The 26,359-nt window shown below is 42.2% G+C and overlaps 1 protein-coding gene across 3 annotated transcripts in view; it reads left to right on the top strand.

Moving 5' to 3' along the window:
• ONECUT2 (one cut homeobox 2) overlaps nt 1-25,442 on the top strand; it is a 56,493-nt gene extending 31,051 nt beyond the window's left edge. Inside the window, exons 2-3 of one of the 3 annotated variants that reach the window (XR_010121326.1) lie at nt 10,565-12,984; nt 22,615-25,442. Coding sequence is in view for 1 of the 3 variants with exons in the window: in XM_055298110.2 (XP_055154085.1) it covers nt 10,565-10,851 (287 nt within the window). In the remaining 2 variants the exon portion in view is untranslated. Of the gene's footprint in view, nt 1-10,564 lie in introns of all 3 variants that reach the window. The other 2 variants (XR_008660959.2, XM_055298110.2) reach the window with 2 other exon arrangements.
• Nucleotides 25,443-26,359: the final 917 nt, after the last annotated feature.

Genomic DNA, 26,359 nt, shown 5'->3' with positions numbered 1-26,359 from the left:
AAAAATCTCCAGACCCTCCAAAACAGGCTGACTGCAGTCCTGGTTTTTGGTGTGCTAAGTTTTATGTTTCATTATAGGACTTCGAGACGATTTTAGCAGAAAGTTGAAGAAGCTGCCCCATGCAGCTTCTTAAAATGCTCCTAGCCATTTTAAGCCAGATGTTTGTATCTGGAATTAAATATTTGTTTTAGCAACTCACGACTTCCTGGATGGCTTGCAGGAATGCAGCTTGGCAGCAGAGCTAAAGATCTCTCTTTGCTAGGCTTCTGCATAGGCAGAAGAGATGACCAGGAATTGTGATTTCAAAGGCTGAGTGCCCCCAAACGATTTATTCTAATAGGAAGGTGGGAAATAAGAGCCCCACTGGACTAGACAGAAGGGAATATGGGTTCTCAAGGCTGTGTCACTGCATAGGTGACCCTAGCTGGGAGTTCTGATCTCTTATTTCTAAAAACAAGGTTAGACCAAGTTCTCTCTAAAATCCTGCCTTTCTAGGAGTCTGTGGTTTTAGCAGCTGACCTGGACCATCTACTATTAGAAGCCTGTTCTTTGAGGCTACTCATGTTTGTTAGAGGCTCTGCTGGAGAGAAGCAGAGGTAAGAGATACATCTCCACTCAGTGTGCAGGCTCCAGTGTGCTTCCTACAGGCAGCACCTGCAGGCAGCTACGGGGGCCTGAACCTTCCCCTGGGAGATTTGCCCACCAGGGGCACTCTGGGCCTTTGTCAGGCCCTGCCTCCATATAAGAAAGTTGTGAGACATCCAAGAGGGCTCATTTCCTGAGTCCCCTTCAGTGACTTTGTATTGAAAGTAAAAATAGAGACAGGAAATAAAACTTGTTTTTTTCAGAGAATGTCTTTGAAGCTTGGGAACACAGAATGGTGGCTGTGTGGTCTGCCTCCATCCGACAGTAAGTGGACACTGGGGAGTTGCTCTAACGCTTGTCAAGACCAGCTTGCTCAACATCCAAGTGAAAGCAGAGGCGGTGGTGTGGAGAAAGAGCAGAGATTTGCCATTTATCATCCACATTTCCTTTGTTTTTTTTTTTTGTTTGTTTGTTTGTTTCTAAGACAGAGCCTTGCTTTGTCACCCAGGCGGGAGTGCAATGGCATGATCTTGGCTCACTGCAATCTCCGCCTCCCGGGTCGAAGTGATTCTCCTGCCTCGGCCTCCCGAGTATCTGGGATTATAGGCACATGCCACCACACTTGGCTAATTTTTTTTTAGTAGAGACAGGGTTTCACCATGTTATCCAGGATGGCCTCGATCTCCTGACCTCGTGATCCACCTGCCTCAGCCTCCTGAAGTGCTGGGATTACAGGCATGAGCCACTTCGCCTGGCCTATCATCCACATTTTCTAGATGAGAGGAAGAATGTACTACAGGAAATCTCCCCAGGATCAGAGATTTGTCCTGTGTCAGAGGCGAAGCCCAAGACATGGCTCACACCGATATTCCAGGGCAGTGCCGAGCCTCCCGGGGCTCCGGGCAGCTTAGAACTTGGGGACTTTACCCCCACCCTCCAGCATCTCCAGAATGAGGGGAGTGTGTATCTGTGCATCGTGCATGGCCCCTCCTGCCTTCTTGTTCCTTCTCCCTCCTCTCTCCTTTTTCCTCTTGCTCCGCCATTCTCCCGCCCACAATATCTGCTCTAATAAGCCAGGCGGCAGTGCTCCAACTAGCCCATAGGTGGTTCACACTGGAGTACCTTGTGCAGGATAATTTGCCAAATGGGTTAGAGGTCTGTCTTGCCAGGCCTGTGCATACACCCACAATTAGAAGGGAGTGAAAGGAGGAGGGGAACCTAACAACCAAGAATGGCTCCACATCCATTTGCACAGCGTCCACCCTGTCTCTGCCCTTGGCCTCCCAAATGGATGTTGGTCTGGATGTCACTGGCTCCATTGCCTGTCTGTATTGGCATCTGGTACATGAAGACCAAGTTTCTGAGGAAAGCCAGCTCTCAACCTCGAAACAAAGGCATTAAGTTTCTCATCTGACTCAGGTCAGGCACGTTTGGAGAAATGAGGGCCAAGTTAGAGTTTAGTTCTAGGGGTGGTTGGGGGCAGAGGGCAGGTTCATGGTACTGGCTCCCTGGTCATCTGAACCTAAGTGGCCTTTGGTGATGCGTCAGAAATCACAATGAAGCAAGGAAACCTGCAAGGCATTTAACTGGGAACTATTTATAGTTTCCCAAATTTAGGGAGCACAAAATAATCCAATAATGATTTTAAGACAGCCCCTCCCCATCCATCAAGGCCTGGCTTCTCCCAGGTGGGTGATCAGTGCTTCTGGCACTAGCTGGCCCTGAATGCCCAGTGGAGCTGCTTAGAGCCTGAGCCCCAAGTCTTGTGTGTTAGGCCCCCGCTCCCAAGGTCTCTGTGGCAATGTGCTGGCACCTAATTATTTGCTGACCCTGAGAAGCATGCTTTGCTGAGATTTACAACATTTATGACTTACTGAATATCAAATATTTATTAGCAGAGTGTATAGTTCTTTCATTTTCTTTCTCCCTTGTTTGAATTCAAGGACTCTTATTATTTTTATTTTAAAGGCTCTTGATCATGCAGATTAGTTCCAAAGGAAGGGTGCTCTACTGGACACCATCACCTCTCCCATAGTCTTATCATTCTATCAGTACTGAAGGGCCACCAGTTCAGAGCAGGGAAGTGAAGGGGGGTTATTTCCATTCTTCTTACCTCAAACACCTGTAGGTTTCTCAGGGAACAAGGCCAGAGGTACAAATGTGAACCTACTTTTGTAATTGATTTTTCCAACATAACCCCAATTGACTGCCTTGGTTAATCTTTCCAACAGAACTGCAGCCCCTATGTCCTCCCAGGAGAGTGCGCTCCTTAGTGGAAAGGGTCATGCTCCCTACTTTGCACAAGCCTTCCTAGGAGGGAAGCTGCAAGCTCTTCAGCTGAAAGGTGAAAAGGCCTCTTCTGCAGGCATACTTTTCAAACCTGTATCCTTGGAGGCTAAGTGTCTGCTGACAAATGCACACCCTGGATGGTCTCTCCCCACCTCCGACCCTTGCCCTGACAAGATCACATTGAACTATTCAGGGAAAGTATTTACTGAATGCAAGGAGTATAGAGCAGTTCTGCATTATTTATTAGGGGCTAACAATACCCATCATATGTAGAATGTATTTGGACATAAATTAGTGATGTTAGGAAACTCCAGTGGTCCAAAACCTTTTAGGATCTCTGACACGTATGTAAAAACACATCGTAGTCTTACCTCTTATATAAGGCTGGGAATTGGCTATGAGACAACGTCACAAAGAAAACAAACATCTTTAACCTTTTATTTGCCATTAGCCCTCTGGGCAGTTCGTCTACTATTGAGTAAGACTTGGAATCATGAACTCTTAACCTCTCCTTACACATCTTCTTTCTGCTTTCTCTAAGGAAGGAAGAAAGAATGTTCACATTTCCTGAGTGTCTACTGTGTGCCAAGTGTTACAGCAAGCCTCTTGATGTCCTGGAGTGCTGGGCATTAGCATCCCCACTCTACAGGATCAGGAAACTTAGGCTCACAGTCCTGCGGCTGATAAGTGGCTGACAGGGAGTAGGAAACAGGGTCTTGGCTTCCATCTGAGCTTCTTACAGTACATTTGACTCACCCCTGGGCAGGAAGGCAAAGGTCGTTTTTGGCTTCTGTATCAGTTATCTGTCACCACAATAATGCTGCAAAACACAGAACCACAGCATGGGTGATATACAACAATAAACATCTATTTTTGCCAGGAAGCCTGTTTGTTGGCTGGGTGTGTCTGCTGATACAGGCCGTGCTTGGCTGATCTCAGCTGGACTCAAGTGTGCATCTTTAGTCAGCTGCTGGGTCAGCTGGGGCTGGCCCATCCAGGATGGCCTGGGCCAGGACAGTCCATCCAAGTTGAGTGGGGAGTTTCAGTTCCAGGGCAGCGAGGACTGGAAGATTCTGACCCGGTGTTGAGTTGCTCTTACTTCACAGGCTTCCCAGAAACTGTGGAGGCTGGGAAAGGGTTTTCCAAGATCAAATCCAGGATCCAGTGCTAATTGGGTCACCTTAAACAAACCTGTTTCCTTCTCCAAGAGTAAAATGGGAATCCATACCTCTGCCCCACCTTCCTCTCAAAGATGTTGTGGAAAGAAATTCCCAATGGGGGATCCAGACTTTGGCTTCAGCTGGGACTCACCTCACTGTGCCTTCAGTTCCCTGTGTGAAACTGACAACCCTGGACTGGACAAAACACTGAGGTTCTATGGCTCTGTGAGGAGGACCAAGCTAAGAGAGATAAAAGATGTTCAGGTGCCTTGAAGAGCTAACACCACTGCACCTGCGGAACCGGGTGTCAAGGTGACATGTGGTTCCAGGGTAATTCCCCAACCTGTATCTGCCTCCCTGAACCAACCAGATACTGTCCCCCTTACCTTACCCTCCACACCACACACACACACAACCGAGGTCACTCTACCCTGTGTTCGGGAATGGGCCCTCCCTCATCTCTCTCCTTGCTTCCCCTCCCCACCAGCACAAAGGCCCTGGCTTCCAACACCCCATTATTGCTCAGCATCCAAATATCCAAAGACCTTTCTTACTAGAAGGAAAATGCATGATGCATGAAAAACAGCCTTTCTGGCCAGGGAAGCTACTCGGTTACTGACCACGCAGTCGGTGGCAAGGCCCCTCCCCAAGCTGAGAGAGAAGGGAGAGCACAGGACACCGCAGGGCCTTTTCTGTCCTCCATGATGTTCTCTGGTCTCACACAATCCCTCACCCTGTCCCGCCTCCCTTTCCATCCCCTCTGGATGGGAATCATCCCTGGCTTGATGAGCGTTGCTGCACAACTCTGACCACACACCTTTGTGCTGCCCATGGGTAGGCGATGGACAGGGCCAGGGCCGGTTAGTCTGGATGTCAGAGGGCAGCTGAGCTCCTAGAATGCCCAGGAGCAGCCACTCTGGAGGCAAAGTAGACCTGGCCCACATGGAGTTGGGTTGGGATGGGGAAGGCATGGAGAAAGGGTCAGTTGTGGAGAGACATTCTCTCTCTCCAGGTTAGAGCTGGGGAAGATCAGCTATGGGGAGCAGCACATTCTTGGAAATGCACTTTGTTTGTCCTATTTCTGACCTCCTGAGGAGCAAAAATCCAGTGGCCGCCAGGGAGAAAGCAAGTTGGTGTCTCAAGATCTCAGAGAGGGCTTGTGCCTGAGGTCAGGGCTTCCCTTATTTTACCCTGGGAACCCAGTGTTTGAAAAATTTATCTACCAAGCAACCTATATTTTTAGGCAGTAGCTGTCTGCCATCCTTCTTAATCACAGATTATACACAGATGTGTACATGCCTGCCAGTACCAGGTCCTGGGCCACAGGACACAACCAGCATGACCAATCTGAGTCAATATTACTTATTTCAAGAAGTGGGGCAATAAACATACGTGTGCAACCCAAATGTCCAACAACGATAGACTGGATTAAGAAAATGTGGCACATATACACCATGGAATACTATGCAGCCATAAAAAATGATGAGTTCGTGTCCTTTGTAGGGACATGGATGAAACTGGAAAACATCATTCTCAGTAAACTATCGCAAGGACAAAAAACCAAACACCGCATGTTCTCACTCATAGGTGGGAATTGAACAATGAGATCTCATGGACACAGGAAGGGGAACATCACGCTCCGGGGACTGTTGTGGGGTGGGGGGAGGGGGGAGGGACAGCATTAGGAGATACACCTAATGCTAAATGACGAGTTAATGGGTGCAGGAAATCAACATGGCACATGGATACATATGTAACAAACCTGCACATTGTGCACATGTACCCTAAAACCCTAAAGTATAATAAAAAATAATAATAATAAATAAAAAAAAAAAAAAAAGAAGTGGGGAAAGGCACTATCACCTGCATAGGTAGCCTTATTGTAGGTAAACAAATGACTTCTCTTCGTCTTTGAAATGGAAGCGAGCACTTGGCCTTCCTTGTGGTCCTACATAGGACCTGCTTCCCTGTGAGAGGAAGGGAGCTCAAGAATGTCTGAGGGCTTTTAGGATCTACACCCGCCTCCCCATCAGGCAGTGACACATCAGCTCCTGGCATGCCCTCCCTGCTTTCCTCCTAAAAGAGAGAGGAAAAGAAACAGATCCAAATGGTCTAGACAGGGTTGGGCTAACTTTGCACCTTCCATGGCAGAACTGGCTTTGAGCAGTTGGAGTTCAGGAGACCCTGACCAGCATGTGACTGTGTCAAGACTGAATCCATCAATGCCACTGGAACACCTGCTGTTTCGTTGGGTTTCTGTCGCATCCTTGGGTTGGAGGGAGCTATTGACACTTTCCTGGCTGTTCAGAAATGGGCACATGTCGACTATAGAGTGTAGTAATTGAACAGCACCAAAGCCATTTGCACTCTGCTTGTGCCTGCAGGCACACCTGGCTCCACAGCCCCGGTCTGAGGATGCTGAGGTCACAGCCTCACAGCAGCTCCCAGACGTCATTGGATCTGTCTACTTTTTCTTAGACTTTCAAGGCAGGTGTTCTCCCTCCTGTTTTTATTTTCCTTTAGCTCCTGACCAACTGCTTTTGTCAAAATCAATGGCTGGCAATTGCTAGCTATAAAAACCCTGGGCAACATATGGACATACTGCCTCATTATTTGGGGCATTTGGACTTGCCATACACTTCTAGACTGCAAGCTACAGCTTTACATTTGCTGCTGTGGCATCTGGTGGCTTCCAAAGGCTGTTGGGAAGGCATAGGCAGGATGTATTGATCTGTTCTCTCTGTGCAGTTTGCTTCACGTTAAGTCTTTAATATTTTTATCTTATATTAAATATGTGTGTGTGTATATATATATATAATTTTAAATATATGTATCTCACACAAAATGTAATCTGACAAGCCAATGTGGACCTGTACCCAAACTGTCTAATCACCCTATTAAAAGCACAAATACAGCATTATCTGAAGAATAATCAATATTGGTATGAAAATTGAGAGCTATGTGGTTAATCCAAAGGAGCGTGAATTGACAGAGGATCTCAGCCAATGTTTGCAGAAGATATTTGCCTGGATTTTGTTGTCAGGAGATTATCATGCATCACTATTTATTCAGAATCCTCCAGATGAAGGCTTGGCACCAGTTGTCCCAGGGGTAGGGTCAGGGGCGGTTGACCTGAAGTGGCAGTAGGGGCAAGCATAGTGGTTTCTACATCTTAAAGGGGGCTGCAGAGGTTTATAGAAGCACGGATTCCAGAACCTCGCCCCACATGGTGAAAATCAGAATTTCTGGGGGTGGAGACCCAGAGGCTGCCCTGCAAAGAGGTCCCTTCTGATGTGCAGTTGGGTGTGGGTGCCATTCCCCACAACAGAAGTGTTTATTCTTTCTTTCCCTGGGTCTGCAGCAAACCTGGGATGTGGTGTCAGTGTCATCACATATACTCCAAGGTCTCCATGTATTTCCTTTTCAAATGAAAATCATTTTTCCTGATTTGCCTAGCTCAGAGTTACTGGGGTAATACAATGGGAAGGAAAGTATGAAGTGAAGATGTACCTGTTATCTCACTTAAGCCTCTCTAGAATTGAACATTTTTATTTCCTTATTCAGATGAGGAAGACAGGCACCAAGAGGCTAAGTAATTTGCAAGGCCCCAGGTCTTGGAGGTGGGGAAGCCCAGGTTTGAATCCAGAGCTTTCCATTGCATAACATGCTCCTCTGAGATTGTAGAAATCAGGCAGACCCTTGCAACTCAAACCGAGGCATGTGGACCAGCAGCATCAGCATCACCTGGGTGCTCATGAGAAATGCAGAATCCCAGGCCCTGTCCAGGCTGAACTGCATGAGAATCTGCATTTTGATAAGCCCTCCAGATGATTCCTATGCACCTTAAAGTTTAGCAGCACTGCTGTAGAGGACTTCAGATTGAGCAAGAGAGAGTAGACCTCAAAACAAGGTTTCCCTGCAAAGGCTATTTCTGTGTGTTACCACCACACAGGAATCATCAGAATCCAACAAAAATATGCAGTCCTCACAGGAATGAGCAAAGAAGAAATCATTACCAGTAAGCTGTTGGAAGAAGGATGGCAGTGAGCAGTCTTAGCCCTTTCTGTCTGAGCTCCCACTGCAGGGGAAGTGCTCCTTATCCAAGAAAGCCAAAAGGCCCCAAGAGAATGAGTTTTAAGATGAAAACAAATTGTTTTTATGTGGATGTGTTGTGTGTGTTTAATTTTTGAAGACAATATGAATACTTTTAGAAAGGAGAGAAGGAAAAATCAGGAAGAAAGAGTTTAGCCAAGCTGATACAGCCTAGCAGCTTTCCCATTCAGGGGCTCTCCTCTTCCTGCCCTTTGAGAGTATCAGTGCATTTTGATTATTTCAGGAGTGATTCATTTATATTACTTTATAGCACACAGCATCCAGCAGGGAGGGCAGCCAGTTAGGCAGAAGGAAATTCAGCTTCCAAGTATCTTTCCCATAAGTGTTTGTCCTCAGGTTAAATCCTGTCTTAGTCTGTTAAGGCTCCAATAACAACCACAACAAAATACCACGCCTTAGTGCTTATAAACAACAGAAGATTATTTCTGACAGTTCTAGAGGCTGGGAAGTCTAAGATTAAGGTGCCCGCGGATTCAGTGTCAGGCGATAGTCTGTGTCCTGGTTCATAGAGAAGACTTTCTCACTGTGTCCTCCCATAGTAGAAGGGGCAAGAGGTCTCTCTCAGGCTTATTTTACAAGGGCACTAACCCAATTCCTGAGGGCTCCAACTTCATGGCCCAATCACCTCCCAAAGGCCCCACCTCTTAGTACCATCACCTTGGATGTTAGGATTGTAATATATGAATTTTTGGGGGGACATAAACATTCAGACACCATAGCAGACCCTCCACATAAGATGCTGCCTGCAGAACACAATGAGTAGGAAATGCTGTGCCCGAAGGCCAGGAAACAAAATATACAAGCCAGTGCTTTGAGAAACATAGGAAAGCATCTGAGCAGCACCCTGGGTGCCAGGCTTGGGGGAATGTCAGTCCACTGCAAAGGGATTCTCAACCTCTGGCCAGAATATCCAGTGGGATGGATTCTGAGGGTGACTGCCCCGTCTGGGCCTCTGCTCCTTCCTGGCCTTTCCCCAGTTTTTCCTGTTGAGGCCACACTGTCACCACACCCCTAGCAGAGCTGTGACTTATTTCAAGTGATTTTTTTTTTTTGAGATAGAATCTCACCCTGTCACCCAGGCTGGAGTGCAATGGCGTGATCTCGACTCACTGCAACCTCCACCTCCTGGGTTCAAGCGATTCTCCTGCCTTAGCATCCCAAGTAGCTGGGATTACAGGTGCCCGCCACCACGCCCAGCTAATTTTTTGTATCTTTAGTAAAGACAGGGTTTCACCATGTTGGCCAGGCTGGTCTCAAACTCCTGACCTCATGATACGCCTGCCTTGGCCTCCCAAAGTGCTGGGATTACAGGTGTGAGCCACTGCACCTGGCCATTTCAAGTGATGGTAACACACGTTCTCATGTTTTAGCATTATGATTTGTAATACTGTATTTAACATTTACAGGTCACTTTGCTGAGACACCAAACCTGTCTGTGAAGTGTACAGATTCCCTGAAAGCATCAAGAAGCCATTTGTCCTCATTGTCCCAAACATTCATTGTATCCATGGCTCCAAAAAGAATTAGTCAGGAATACTACAGAGGCCTGGCTGCTGCCTTCTAGGAACTTGTAGGCTAAGGGAGAGGTCGTGACACATAATGTCCTTGACTGCGTATGTCAGCCCAGGCATGGATACTCACTTCTGCTAAATCAAAGAGACTCTGCATATACTAACATATCTACAAGCCTGAAGTCCTATTGTAACGTTGGGCTTCTTCCCCCACCCTCATCCCCTGTCTTCTTGTACTGGCTTTCAGTTTCAAACTAGCCAAATGAGAATTGGCTAAACCAATTTTTCTAGTCTTTCTCTCCCTTGGTCTTCTATTTGTTTTGTTCTAATTTTTCAAAAGTCTGGACGAAAGGAATTTGGGTTGGGATGATACCATCATTCTGTCACTTCTAAATTCATTCTGTTAACAATTTTTAGAGTCACATGGGTAGAAGCTTTGATTTTGAAAAACTATGCACTTTTAAGTTTTGACTCCAGAAGGTAATTTCAACTCAGCTGTAAACAATTCGAGAGGGTGAATATGAAAGAGGAACTGCCTCACCAGGCTTCCCCCACCCCAGGGTCTGGAGTCCTCCCTGCCTTCGTGGCACCTGATTTCAGAGATAAAGAATTTCAAGGATGTGCTAGAGCAGGGAGGATGTAAAAGGGAAAGACAACTGCAGTTAGTTCAAAACCAGACTGTGTGAAACAGCCGTGCTGCTTTCTCCTTTCTCCCATCCCCCACTCACTCACTGATGCCTTCCATCACCTGGAGATTACAGGGAAGGCTGGTTATTGACAGCTGGGCAGTTAGCACAATAAAGTTTAACAGTTTACATCTCTCTGTACAACTTTGTCAATGTTTTCCATGGATCACCTTCTCAGGTGAGCCCACTGACTCCTCTCCTTCTTCTCTTTCCCTTCAAGCGTGCAAACGCAAAGAGCAAGAACCAAACAAAGACAGGAACAATTCCCAGAAGAAGTCCCGCCTGGTGTTCACTGACCTCCAACGCCGAACACTCTTCGCCATCTTCAAGGAGAACAAACGCCCGTCGAAGGAGATGCAGATCACCATTTCCCAGCAGCTGGGCCTGGAGCTCACAACCGTCAGCAACTTCTTCATGAACGCCCGGCGCCGCAGCCTGGAGAAGTGGCAAGACGATCTGAGCACAGGGGGCTCCTCGTCCACCTCCAGCACATGTACCAAAGCATGATGGAAGGACTCTCACTTGGGCACAAGTCACCTCCAAATGAGGACAACAGATACCAAAAGAAAACAAAGGAAAAAGACACCGGATTCCTAGCTGGGGCCCTTCACTGGTGATTTGAAAGCACAATTCTCTTGCAAAGAAACTTATATTCTAGCTGTAATCATAGACCAGGTGTTCTTTTTTTTGTTTTTAATGGCTATGGAGTCCAAGTGCAAGCTGAAAAATTAATCTCTTAGAACCAGACTCTGTTCTCTGAGCATGCTAAGCATCCCAGAAACCCAAATGGGGCCTTCCTGGAGCGAGTTAATTACAGTGTGGTGTCAACCAAGCTCAGGATTGCTTAAAATGTCATCCGTCCCACTTCAGGTCCTGTCAGCTTCTTGCAGTCAGAGTTCCTATGAGTAACAATAGGAGTTTTGCCTATGTAAGGACTCTGAGTTTAGGCTTCCAAGATACAACAATAAGAGAAGAATCTAGCAACAAGAATGACCTCATTTGCTTTCCACATGCTTAGCCTCATTATACCATGGTATGTCCAAGTTCACAGCCATAATATAAAAAACATCAGAATGGTAATTACTGAGCACAAGTTTTAAATATGGACGTTAAAGAAAAAAAATCCAAGGACCTGTTTTTCCAACCCAGATATATTTTCATTGAATGATTTAGAAAGCTTTAAGTTGATCCAGCTTACAATTTTTTTTTCTTTACCTCCTGGAAATCTCATATGGTCTTGGATCCGTCAAAAAAACCAGTCAGTTCACTTGCGCTCCAAGTATCAAGCACAACAAAGATAAACAGAAGTAAGGAAGGTTCTGGGTTCTCCACATCTGGATTTTCAAGACACCTATTGTGAAGTCATTAGGGAATTGATGAGAATATGGCTTCAAGCACATTTTGCAGTTTGCTACAAATTCTATTGTACATAATGCAGACGCACACTCAGGAGGCCAATTTAACTGTTAACGGTGCATGGAGCGAATGCAGCATTTTAAAAGATCTAGGTTTTTTTAGATCATTAATGTGTCCTTCTTGGTTGATCAGTCATCTGGTCCCTCCTACTGTGTGTTATGACCACCACGTAATCCATTCTCACTCTTTCTGATTTGGGGTTTTTCCTCATCCATCCCATTAGTAGGGATGTTTTCTGTGTTTTCTAGCAAGAAAAAAAATCAATCAAACCTGCATACATGTTACTGATGACTGTCATCTAGTCCTAAATCTCTTCTGTTGTTGAATCATCCTTGCAAAACAGCTGAATAAATCTGGAGAAAACACAGCACACCAAAGAAGCAGAATACTGCAAACCAAAGACATTTATGATTTGTCATTTTCTAGCCTAAAAATACTGTGATTACTTTTAGAAATCAGAAAACCTCTGCAACTGCGAATGGCATTCAGCTCTTGCATTTGGCGTATCATCGGGCTGAGTGGACCAGCTACACCAAGGACGTTAGCCAAGCCACCCAGAGGGGTGGCTTTGCCACACCAGTTGTCACCTTCCCATAGCAAGTGGAAGAGCGCCCACAGAACTCTGGGAGATTGCAAAGGTCACAATGTGCATATTTACCAGTGAATGGCCCCGGGTGGGGCCACATGGGGGTGTTCAAAGCAAGCCAAACGCTGCAATGATTCTTTACAGACACTTGAGACTGACTTTTTTATGAATTACTTAATCGAAACCAAAGAAACTTTTTCTGCACCTACTTCTGCAACAAACAAAACTGTCCCATTAAAATGAATAAATAAATCTGTAAATCAATGGAAATCACCACCAATAAGAAGGAAGCACGCCAGAAAATAAACGAAAACAAAAACAGCGAGACACACTGTGTTCAAACAGACCTCTTGGGACATTTTTTGGAAGCAGATTTTAAAGAAAGGGTTGAGACAAAGATAGAAATAAGGAAGAGCCTCAGTGGCTGCTGCTTCATTTGACAACTCACACGGTAATCTTAAAGTTGAAGATTGTCTTTAATTTGTGCCTATGCAGTTTTTCAAAAGAACACGGAACAGAGCAACAGAAACCTCAACAGCTACAATACCAAAGATGAGGATTTCTCACACCTTTTGTTTCAGTTCATTATCTCCTCTTGCCTGGCTAAAATACTAATAGCGCCATTGATCTGTATAAAGGTAATCAATTATGTTTCTCTGAGCAACAAAAGGAAAGGGCCATTTATTTGATTTTATTGTTTCCTTTTAATTTTGTTTTATGGTTTTTTGCCCCAACATGGAATCTCTCAAAAGTTTCCATGGACTCCAAGTTTAATCTGTTGGGATATTGAACAGTTCTCTCTGCTCAGCAGAGGGTAGGGAATAACATTATCACTTGAATGTTCTTTGCTTAACCCTTAGACTTGGTTCCTTCTATGTTCAGAGTCTCATCATCAGGGGAGGGAAAGGGAGTGAGGGTCAGGGATAGGGGTCTTGGTGATGCATCCTCTCCCAAGCCACAGAACCAAAGAGTTTATAGAGGAATTTACAGCCTCGTTTTCACGTGATTGCTACATCCTAACAGGGCTTCATTTGGGGGTGGGGGGAAACATGTAAAAATAATTGCCAGTTTCTACTTTTCTATTAGCTTTTTAAAAATCAGCTGTAAAGTTGCATTTCTAAAGAAAGATATATATAATATATAAAATACATATATAGATCAACTTGACATTGGTGATAACCAAAATTATTGCTGTCCAAATTCATGTCTTGTTTTGGTCCAGTGCTTCATTTGTTAAGTATTCAGTTCAGAATTTTTCTCATTTCTCATGCCATTCCAGAGTTAATTTGCCACTGTGGATGATTTGAAGTATTCAGATCTCTATGGAAGTTTCTGGGAAAGGTTTAAAGTCAAGATCAAGCATTTTAGCATTTAACCTGTTGATAAATGGATCCATGGTGTAAATGAGTTTTATTTGTATTCGAAGTCATCTCTATTCTATCCCTCAGCCTGGATTAAGGTGGTGAGTGAAGTACATCCAACAGACTCGGCCCAGAACTGGGTCCTGACAGTGGGGTGCTCATCTTCTGTAACTGTTGGGAAGGCTCGGTGGTCCATTTTCACCAGTTAAAGAATATGAGGCCAGCCCAGAAATCTGTTCTCCAGGAGCTGCCCTGTCCCATCTGGGTGTGCCAGACCCCCTCAGTGAGCAGGTCCACCAAAGGGACTTCTCACAGGGGAAGCCCAACTCCTGTTGCAATGGGTTAATAGATTTCCTCAGGGTGGTAATTACCAATTCGTATTTTGACAAGCCTATGTGCAACCACAGCTGGCACTGGGGTGGGCGGTGGTGTTGGGTGGGATGGGGGAGAGTGTCTCAATCCTGGAGAGAAAATGTAAAGCAGGTTTTGGGGAGACTCCTGGAGTCCTGCCCCTGGAGAGCCCCATTGTTGTTCTTTGTGCCCCCTCCTCATTCCCCCTATGTGGGTCTCCCTATGCAGGAGCTGTGAGAGAATGTGACTCTCCACAATTTTTATAATTCATCCTGCCTAGGAGATTGTTCCTTGGCTTTTCCCTTGTGTCCCTTTGTCCCTTGCTCACACTCCATGTTTCCTTTGTCAAAGGACTAAGAAAAGAGCATATTTCAGCAGAGGAATGTTCCCATGTGGGTTGATTTCAACCTGGGTATTTCTAAACGAGTCCTTGTGACATGTGTCCAATGGAAATGGTTGCTCTTTTCCAGACTGGATTGAGGAATGGAGCCTGTTTGATTTGGTTAGTGATTCTTTGACATACTAATCTCAGCATTTGGGTCTCCAGCATCCTCTGAAGATGTCTAGACCAGTAGAGGCTGCCTTTGTGACCTGACATTACAACATTGGTCAAACCAGTCCTCTGATAATCAGAACATGTCATAATTGTTAAAAAAAAAAAAAAAAAAAAGCAAGAATTTCTCCCCAAGGAGCTTTAATAAATGTCTCATTCCAGATAATGTCATACCAGAGAGAAGTACTTGCTTTTAGAAAATTATTCACATACATATATAAATATGTATGTGTATCTATACAGTTATGTGTCAAAATTTTAAGCCCTGCAGAATTTCAATTTGTTAGAAATCTAACAGAAAAAAATTTCTATATTGAAAGGTAATAGAATTTAACCCAGTGAGTTTACTCAAGGATTTTTAAATTTAAGTTAATAATTTCAGAGAAAATAACCATTTGGGTTTGGTTATAGTTTAGTATCCATTACCTCAATCCAAAGAAAATTCCAGGCATTCCTCAGCCATCAGCAAAAGAGACAGTGTGAAGGAGTTCTCAGCCAAATTTCACATTCTTGAGGCAACAGAAATCAAAACACTCAGAGCCATTGAGTGGAAAAACAATTTCCTTTATTCCTTTACACAAATAGGCTTGCATTGTTTTTGTTTTAATGTGATTTTGGTACTAGGGATGTAATTATTTCATTCCAGGAAATAATAAAAAAAAAAAACCAGAGCCAATACATTTCTTTTTTTAAAGGAAACAGCAACAATAAAAACTCAACACCAATATTTAAAAGCTTTTCCAAAATGTAAAAGAGGTGTTTAGCTTGCACCATGCATAAAGGTGCAGGCTAGTTGAGCCAGGAAGCATGGCACTTCCTCTGGAGAAATCCAGAAAGTGTTGCTTCTAAGCTCCCTTTTCCCCCTGCAGGCTCTTGTCAATTGTAGGCTTTAGGAAATCCAAAATAATTTTCAATTCAAGCTAAAATGAAATCAACATTTAGAATGTAAATCTGATACACACACACACTTTTCTAAGTCAAACAACATATTTCAAAACCAAAAATAAATACCTTTTAGATAATCAGTTTTCTTTGTCTATACTGGGCACCCACCTACTAGTGCCAGTAAATTCAAGTTGAACAGATTTTTAAAATCACTATTATCTGGGTATGGGGGAAACTTCCCCACTTTTGAAAATGTTGGTAGAATTATGGGAATGTCTGTTTGATTATCATTACCAAAGTCTCATGACAGTATGACTTTGTAGCGAACTCGGATTTTCAGGAGTTTGAATAGTTGGATATTTTAAAATCTAAGAAGAAAAGGCCTGTTTCCAGTGTTGTTGAAGAACAATGGACTCTATTAAAAAGTGGAGAAAAAGATGATACCTGTGGTCAAGGTTGACCACAAGGCCCAGACACAACTACCTTGGTGATAATCTTCTAGATTCGTGACAGGTTAGAGCTGACTTTTTTTGTTGTTGTTGCTGATGCTGGGTGATTCAGACTTCTTAGCCTAACCAGGAAGAGTAAGTGGAAATGGTAGATGAAGAAGGGGTAGAGCTGGTATATCTATAACTTTCTGATATTTGTCTGCCAAACTTGATATATTAGTAATTTTGTTTCTTTAGCTAAGACCAAGTCACCCCTGAAACAACAGGAGATTCTAGTTTTAAAATAAGGCCACAAAAATCCTTACTGAATGAAGAATGGCACCCCAGTTGGTTGTATAAGTCTCATAAGATAATGATGTTGACTTTAAATATGGATGTCTCAATGCCTGTTTTCTATCAATGATTTGTTTGTTTCCAAGGTCAGGGAGGGAAAGAGGGGAGGGTTTATCTGTTTTAGAAAGTCTCAGAATACTTATAAAATACAGAAGTAGTTATTAAAATATATAGGACCTCACATAGGTAGATACAGAACTTACCACTGAGGCTGATGGGCTGTTGTGTGAATCACACAGGACCTTAAATGAGGCTCATTATTCTCAGACACCAAAACGACTCTGACAGCCTGAAGCAGTTATTGCTAGAGCCCAAGCTTTCCTTAGAGGTTTTGGAGTTTGGTTGATTGGAAGTAACAAGCTAATACCTTTTCTAGTGGAGAAAACACATTGCTACCAGCTTGTTCATCCCATAGAAGTCTTCCACTCTGCTCCATTTTTAGCAGCAAGCATTTCATGTAGCATAAACCTTGGCAGATAAGTGTGCCTAAGGCTTATACAGTCTGTCCGCTTGGATGTATACAAATTTAGATACATATTTTAACATGTATTCTCATAGATGACTTTATAACAACACACGTTACCTATAGGTGTCTAGACTGTGTACATACAAGTGTGTACAGACATGCTTCATACGTATATACTGTAATCCATTACAACAAATAAATTTTAAATCATCGTTTAACATGTATGTGGTACTTCTACAGTGTACATTGTTTTCATTATTTATTGTAACATTGAAAACCACAGTGCAGGGAAAACAAAAGTATCCCAGCATCTTCATCCTGTACACTTGGAATTAATTTCATTTGGGCATATCCAAGATAAACTCAACTTTCAAGAAATCTTGTATATTATTTAATCATCTGTGTTAGGATGACACCTACGCTTGATGACTTCGGTTGAATAGCTTTATTCTGGATTTTTCATAACTAAAGCTAAATCCAAAGACCTGAAAAAGGACAAAAAGAAAAAAAAAGAAAGAAAAAACAAAGAAAAAGAAGAAAACGTAGTAAAGTCAAGCGCAAACCAATGGGGAGACAGTGGGCTCTGGTTTCCAGGATTGAGACAATGGTACTGCAGTCTTGGGGAGACTGCGTTAGCTAGTGGGGAGTGGTGATTTTTTCATGCTTGTCACATCTAAATGGTCTTTAACATGAGAAAATTTTAGAGGTTATAATTTCCTGCTTTGTTTTTATTTAGACTATCAAAAGAAGTTATACATGTTGTCAGTCAAAAAATGAGGACACCCTCTGCCCCGCCCCACAGAATGTTTTTTATCTTGTCTCTTTGGGTTATGACCCAACAAGCTAAGTACCATTAATGTAATTAACTTATTTAAATTAGCTTCTAGTACATAAATGTATAGGATTTGTGTAATTATTTAATCATCCTTCCTTAGTTTGATTCTACTCCTTGTACTTATTTATCAAAACCTAGACCAATGGTGCATCAGAGATGCAAAATTCTACTTGGAATACTCTTGAAGTTTAGTTTGCTTTATAAAGCAGTGAAATTCTGTTACAGACAGGGAAGAAATACAGGTTACAAAAATAGAATTTGGGATATTCTTCTCTCTTAAATTAACTTTTAAAATAGTCTAAGTAACAATTATTAAATTATTTAACTTAAGTTCGCAGCCCCACCTGGTACCAGGCGAACTTCACCTCTTAATTATTGTGGCCCTCAGAGCCTTCATATTGTAACTTATTTATTTAACTTATTCAGCATCTGTGAAAGGTGCACTGTATAGTTTATATTTTTAATTTAAAACAACAGAGAGCACTGCAGTTTGTTTGCTGTCAGAACAACAGAGCAAATTTTGTGGACAAGCAATGACTATTCAGCCTGAACCTGTGCATTCAGAAAACATAAGCTGAGACCCTGCTTCACCAGCCTGGATTTCGGGGCTTCTATACAGAAACTGGAAAAATAAATTTTAAAAAAATCGTAAACAAAAAGAGAGAAACCCTTACACTAGCTGCTTCCAAGAATGAACTCTGTGTGTATGTAAAGCAACAAAACAAAAAAGGAAAAAAACAAAAAGCAGAAAAAAGAAAAAAAAAAAGGAAAAACTTTCTATTTCTAGTGAGAACCAAAGAAGGCTACCTCACTGACTTTTTCCATTTGTAATTTTAATCGTGTTGATGACACCAAAGATACCAAAGATTTCTTTCTCTGTGCGGTCTGCATTTTGCTTGTGCTCTTTTATAATTTGAACGATTTTCTCTGACATATGGTATGTAAAGCCACAGCTCAGATACCCCAAAGAAATAATTATCTATGCGACGGCGGCTGCTAATTTGGAAAGGGATATTTTCTGTGTTTCTCTTATATGTTTGCTGTCTGCTCCACATGTTCAAGATGCGAGTTCAGATGCTGCTGTAATTGGATTCCTTAAATTCTGATTACAAATTGGGGAAGGAAACTGGTTGGAAATGGCCTTCAGTCCTAGCCATGGCCTCTATCCCTGCTGGGACCTATCACAGTGAAGATTGCCAATTACTGAACCACAGAAGCTCTGACCATTGAGTAGTTGAGCTGGAAGAGACCTTAGGAATCATGTAGTCCAAGCCCCGGTGGCCCGGAGGAATGAAATAGTTATCCAAATCAAATAACTCTTGAGAGTGAAAGCCCACACACACCTCCTGGTTCCTGCCCCAGTGCTCCACCTATTGTGCAGTGCTACCTCTGCATGAGAGTGGTCCCATATTGACAAATAGGATGGTGGCAATCCTTTAGCAATGAGCAGAGACTGGGGTTTATCTCTTAACAGTTTCAGCTGTAAAATTAGTCACAAGCATTTTCAGTGTCCCATTAGTACATAGTCACATATGGTCAGTTGCTTCGTGAAGGTGGCCTGCCTTGAAATACTAGGGCTCATACAGGATTTTTGCCCTAGGAAAAACATGTTGATCCCAACAGTGTGATCACTTTTGAACCTCTCCATTACAAAGCACTGTATAAATAACTTTTTAATTCAGTGAGAGGAGAAAGTTCATTCTTGGCCTGTTGGCTTTGATTATTATGGGTACTTTAAAGTCAGTATTTATCAAGAAAGGGAACTTGACCACCATTGGCACGTGTGACATTTAAGCTCTTCAGCCTTTTCCTTTTTAGTTGTAGGTGTTTACATTTCATTTCTAAGCCAACTGTGTATTTATGAGAGAAGTTTAAGCCTTACATCATTTGATACTAAAGGGTTATTCATGGTAAATGAAAAATGACCCCAAAATTACAGAGGAATATGCCAGTTTAAAAAATGGCTACTTAAAGTTGCTTCTCTCTTTCCATCTTACTCATGAAATTAATTGGTCCTCTTCAAGTTTCTTTAGATTCCATTAAATGATTAAATCACTATTAAGAGCCATTCATCAACGTGATTTGTGTGTTAGCCAATGAATCTGTCTCAGCTTTTGACCAAATGGGTTTTAGACAAATGCAAAGATCTGCCTCTAGTCCATATAGCTCTTTTTGAGTGCTAGTATTTTGCATTTCACATAATGTAGTTATCTTTGAGCTTTTAAAGAGACCATTTAGACAAAGAAGCAAAGAGAGGAAGAGACCAATCAACTCATCAGTTTCATGCATCAACAAAGCATAGCTAGTAGAGAAATGTAGACGACAGATTGACAAACTGTAGGAAACACTGTTACTCTCTTTCTGAAGTTTTCAAGCACCATCCTATGTGAAAGTTCCCTCCTGTCCAAACAAGCTCAAGGCCCATCTTCTCCCTATACAAGGCAAATCTGTAAGGCCTTCCTTCCAAAGAGCACATTGCTTTGGTTTTCTTCCTAAATTCCTATTGGAAATAGAACTCTCAGAATCCCTGGGAGACAGAGCAAAGATGACTTAATTCATTGAGCAGCAGAGCTCCCCTATAAGCGAACATCACCTTCCCCATCTTTCCTACTGCCAAATCCATACAAGAGAGGATCTAGAAAGAGCGATGGCAGCCTGAACACAGAAAATATCCCCACTTGGCAGACCCCTCCTCAGCAATCCCCCCAGCCTCATGCTTCACTTGCAAAGTGTGACATAACCACGGGACGAGTGCCTTGCTTGAACCAAAGCAACGATTTAGCCAGTCTGGACCTCTCTGTGCTTTTTTTAATTCTTCCTGTGAATACCTCAGCTTCAACTGGGCCTCCATACAGTCAGTTGGTGGGCTTATTGTACTGTGGTGCTTTGCAATGCAACCCTGCAAAGAACAAGATTTGTACTAATACCAAAGGTTCTTTCTCTATGTCTCCTCCTCTGCCTCCCTCGTTCTTCCCTTTTTTCTAGTTCTTCACGGTTCCAAAGCTTTACTATGAACCCGGGCATGTTGGCAATGCAGACCGCGCAATTCCTTACCGAATTTTCTCAGATATACCTCATAGACAATAGTGTTTAGAGTAATGTTATTATAGCGTATGTAATAAATTATTCACTGTTTCTTTTGGTAACTGTGATTTAAAAAAAGAAAAAAGAAAAAAAAGCTTTATACGTTTTAGGTTGTGCTTTTGTAATAGACGAAAAAGGTACGCTTAAAAAGAAAATGTATGTTTTTTTTCCCCTTTGGATTTAATTTATGCTGGATTGGGGAAAGTTGCAGAATGAGCCCAAAGTTTACAGTTTCATATTTTGCTGAAGAAACAATCTGTGTTCATTTGCTCTGTTGAAAAGAATAATTATTTTCTACATTTGTGCTACTTGGTCTGAACAATTAATTGTTCTGTGTTAACAGTGTAGTATTATGATTAGCAACTGCCAATCAGTGCTATAATTTTATGCATGAGGCTAAAAATTTAGCAGTGTGATGCATTGTGGTCTTAATAGCAACATTTTTCATTTTGAACTAGATCTTCCCCTTTGGTTCAATGGACTTTATTTATGCATGGGCGCCTATTGTTTGTTAGCAGTTGTGGAACAGTTGTGTATACATTAAACTGTGAAAATGTACACAGTTCAGCCTCAGACGGTGGTAATATTGGTTTTATTGGGAGATGTGTCACCTCGAAAATACCCTTTACATCCGTTGGGATCTGAAAATGAGTCACATTGAATTGGGTTCCAACTTTATAATGAGAAATGTTATTCCAAATTTTTGAGTTAGCCAATTTGCATTCCACAAATTGGGATCCTCATAACCCAGATATATCACCATATCTGAGAGGGGTTTGAAAGCGACTATTGAAAAACTCACCTTTGCATATTTAATTTCCACCAAAAGGAGTTATTTTGGCTTTATGCTCATGAACTTAGACCTAACTGGCCATGTATATGTAGGTGCAAATTCATCCAGCTGTGGCCCTCTTTGATCTCTGCTTGGGAATGGCTACTTTTGACTGTGCGTGATTTCTTCTAGTATTTTATGATCAGGTCAGCTCCCAGTAGAAACTCAAATGGCATCAATATTACTAATTCTTCTCTGCCCACTTCTCTTTTGTCTGCTCTCCTAGACATTCCCACCAACTGTTTCAGTGATTTGGGCAAAAATACGCAGCCATTTCCCAAAACTTCACATGTGCAGCTATCATGGCCATCCCTCCCTAGACTTGGAGGTGACTCTCACTTGATTTTTACCTGCCCAACAATGTTCCATCTACCATCTAAAAGGGAATATAAGAAGAAGTTTTGAAACCCATTTTAGGAAAACCATCTTCTTTAAATCCTTCAATTATCTGAGGTCTCTATATGTCAAAACTATTTTTCAGTTGCACGGGATTGGGCAAACTTGTTCTTTCTTATACTTGGGTTCAAAGACTCGTTCTCGAGTTTCATATTTCCCAAACCAAAATGCTTGACATAAAGCCAAATCAACTGCCAAGCACACTTTATTTTGCATAGGAGCATGCAGCCTAGCGAACCTTGGTTGAAAAGCAGAAGTCTGCTATGCAAAATATTGGAAATCACTGACAGTATAGCATTCATATTATCTGTCAATGAGAGTATATTGGGAACATGCTCTCGTGCATAATAAAAAGCAACATATTTTTATTTGGCCTTATAAATTAGATTGTGGTAATGTAAATTTTGATATATAGTCTTTTTATTTTTCCCTTATTAATCTGCCAAAGATGGGAACAGATACAAGAATTTTTCAAATTGGCTTTTGTAAGACAGTTGATGATTGTAATAGTGTTTAATCTTCCAGAAAGCTTTATATGTTCTTCCACAATAAAATTGATATTTGTTTCAGCAAAGTTTTCCTGACACTCACAAACCCATAAACTGTTCCTCTTAATGCAGATATTGTAGAATCTACAAAGGTCAAATCCATTTTTGATCCAAAGAAAATAGAGGGGTGTTTGAGACATGAGTGTACCCAGCCCTTTTTTTTTTTTAATCACAGGCAATGCATGGGTCTGGCTGGTTACATTTTGTCAAGAAGACTTGTCTTATGAAACCCAAGGTATATTTTGTTATGCCATTTTATGACCTTTTTTTTTTTTTTAACATTGTGGAAAGTGGTATGTTGAATCAAGTGTAAGCTGAGTTTTCCAGACAACTGAAGTAGCTACATCGTGAATGTTATTTTGTTATTAAAGGGTTTTTGCTCAATGCTTTGTGCCAATGGATGTCCTTTTCCTTGGAGTCACAGAACTATGAAATTACCTCAGCTTGGCCTGGTTTTCTCTCCTGCCCTCTTGGGGAAACATGGGCCTGGCCTGGGAAAAGGCAGGTCATGGGCTGGAAGGTAGGTTTTGGTACTAGGAAGAAATCTCTGTATCTGTCAGCTTTAAAGAGAACTGGGCCAAAAATCTCTAACCTCACTCTCTCTGGACTCCAACACTTCCCTGCAATCTTTTGGTCTTGAGCATGTGCCAGCATGAAGGCAGACTCCAATTCATACATGAAAGGCAAGAAAAAGAAAATAGTAACCTTGAATGTTCTGTGGGCCACCAGGCACTCACCTTTCCCCACCTTGCACTCTACCCAGTCAAGGCTGTTGCAGCCCATCTGGTGGCTTTCCCTGGGACATTACCAAAGGCTTCTTCCTCCATCCTGGGGTTGCAAAGGATCCAGGTCCCCTCCATCCAGTGGGGCTCTTCCACATCAGAAGTCCCCTTCCCACCATCCTCTGCATCCTGCTTAGCTGTCCCATCTATACCTTTTGGAGATGATTATTTAGAAAACAAAGAAAGGTATGGAATGGAGTTTCCTATTGTTTGCTAGGTTATATTTTAGCAATTCTCAATTCTTTGATCTGGAAAAATACAAGAGGGAAAAGGAGACCCCATTATCTCCCTGTGCTTTGCTCCCATCTCAGGGGGCAGGGGCAGTGCACATTGCCAATGCTGTTGGTCTGTCTTGGGGGACAGGCTGAATCACAGCTATTGCCCCAGCCAAAAGCATGGCCAGTCAATGCCTATTTTATCTCTGCTTGAAAGTCCTATTCAAAAAGTTGTAGAATTTGAGGTTTTTTCCCCCCATATCCTTTGCTTTGGTCCAATTTGACCTTTAGCGTAAGAGTCAGCTTTATCTCTAGGAAAGTTTTTTCAGATTATGACAAGGAGCATGCCACCTGGGAAGAAAAGAGTCCAAAGACTAGCAATCGGATAGGTAGTCATACCATTAACAGATACTTCCTTGAAGGTAGAATATGGTTTCCTTTCTTTACTGTTTTGTGTTACACAAGTCCAAGTGATGCCAGCAAACTTCTTACCATGAAATGTTGTAAAACATCTGGCATACTGAAATTTCTGAAACAAAACACAAGCTTCATATTGATAACTTGATAAATAACCACTAAAGTTTAGATGCAGGGACTGAGATGATACAGGCAAAATCTTGGTGTTGGTTCCGCTTTTAATTCGTATCTTCAATCACCTAACCTTCCCTCAATCCAGGAGCAGTTCAGTCTTTTCTCCCCAGGTCTAGGATGCCAAAGAGCTTCATAGGAAAAGATAATTAGGGATTGACCAGCATTTCAATTAATTCTCTTCTTCATCCTTTGCATTTCTCAAAAGTGTTCTCCTGGGCCATAGAGAAAGAGCTGGCCCATTTTTTTTCATTCTTTCTATTCAAATTTTTCCACCCAGACAATACTTTATTAACACAGATACTGTGGATCCTTCCTTGGCCAGTGAATTATTACAAGAGGAACTATCCTTCCACCAAAGTTGAGTGAAAACAAGTTCCAGTATCTTTTCTTCCATCCGGTTTTGTTCTCAGAATCCAAGTCAGTCCTGGGTCTTTTCTCACTTTAGGCCTGGGCCTCAGATGTGTTTATTCTTGCTATTTGAAAATACCTTTAAATTTCACATGCTGGCCTGCAGAACTAGCATCCTTTGTTCTATACTGTTGACTGCTTGATGGTATTGAAAGGTGACTATAATGAGGGAAGAAAGGAGGAGGTAAAGAGAGAATAATTTGTCCCAGATCTGTTTAAAGTTTTAAAGTTAAAAAAGGGACTCATTAAATTATGGGAAAATGGCTATAGAGTATGAGCCTCCTTTGACCATATGCTCAAAGACCTTACTCTGCCACCTGCCTTCTAGGTAGCTATTCTAGAAACTCAGCCCTTTAGTAGAAACCCAACTACCTTTGAAAAGTCTCTTTCCAGATTCCAAAAGGACAAGAGATCAGAGAGTCACATATACGCCTCTTGTTTTATTTTCTTGCTTTCACGGGTATTATCTCCAAGAAAATCGTAGGGAAAAACTTTAAACTGTTCTTTTCAGTTGATCCCTTTGACATCACCTCTCATGTTTAAAATCAGGAAAACACACCCCTAAAATTTGCATTCTCTTCCGTTCTGAAAAAGAAAACCCACACACAAATCCACACTATTACCGTCTTTCACCCTGAGCTATATTTCCAAAGTGTGTTATAATCCAGATTTTGCCCCATCTCAAACATGTTAAGTCAGACTGTGCTGAACGACTTTCCAGGGACGGTCAACAGGGTATATGTTCAGTGGCTGCCCTGAAATCCTGGTGGGGATGAGGATCACACTTCATCATCAAGGGGATGCCCATCCCCGATAAGCTCCCTGTCCTTTTGGAAGATTTCTTTGAATGTTTGTTAATTGCATTTTCAGTTTTGCTCATTTCCCACCCCAATGTTTTGTCTGCCACATCGCTTACACTGGATTCTTTCTATTTTTATTCCTATCATTAAATGGTAGTGCTGTAAATTCTGCAATTAATGTTAAATAAACTGCTTTAATTCATTGACCATGGCTCAGTTGCCTTCTTTCTCTTTTCAAGGAAGGAATTAAGCACTCTTCCCCCTACAGCATCCCATTGTGGTTTCATAAAAAACAGTAAATTTGTTCTTAGTGAGACTACAATTTCTATCTCTGACAGTATGCAAGACACATTTTATAATCAACAAACCTGTTATCCTTGTTATAAATCACAAAAGATGAGAGATGCTCCATAAAAACTACCTTTTTTCTTAACCTGTTAACACTTTAGAGATAGCCTGTCCTAGACTTACCTTTGTATGAGGTCACATATGGTGAGTCAAAAGAAGGGTCGTGTTATTGTCACCCTATGGAAGAATCAAGAAAAATAGACAAAAAAAAATAAGGCCTCATACAAAATCTAAACCCTACCACAAATTAGTTGTATGGCTTTGAGCAAGTCATTTAAATCATCTGGGCTTCAGTTTCTGCACCTGTACAAGGTCAAGGTTAAACCTGGTTTAATCAAAAGTCCCTTCCATCTTTGCATTTGCCCCAGATTTTTGAAAATATTAACACTTTATACAGATTTTATCTTGGCTTATTATTTTCTCTAAGTTAATGAGCCAATGAGTTTGTTTATTCATTTTATTTTATTTTATTATTTTATTTTCTGAGATGGAGTCTCACTCTGTCACCCAGGCTGGAGTGCAGTGGCACAATGGCTCACTACAACCTCTGTCTCCTGGGTTCAAGCAACCCTCCCACCACCTCCATCTCCAAGTAGCTAGAATTACAGGCATGCACCCATCTTAATTTTTTTTTTTTTTTTTTTTTTTTGTATTTTAGTACAAACGGAGTTTCACCGTGTTGGCCAGGCTGGTCTCTCACTCCTGACCTCAAGTGATCTGCCCACCTCGGCCTCCTAAAGTGTTGGGATTACAGGCGTGAGTCACCTCACCCAGCC

Source organism: Symphalangus syndactylus, chromosome 1 (assembly GCF_028878055.3).
Source record: "Symphalangus syndactylus isolate Jambi chromosome 1, NHGRI_mSymSyn1-v2.1_pri, whole genome shotgun sequence".
In the NCBI taxonomy this organism is placed as follows: Eukaryota; Metazoa; Chordata; class Mammalia; order Primates; family Hylobatidae; genus Symphalangus; species Symphalangus syndactylus.
Note: the sequence above shows the minus strand (reverse complement) of the source record. Positions and strands in the feature narration are given on the sequence as shown.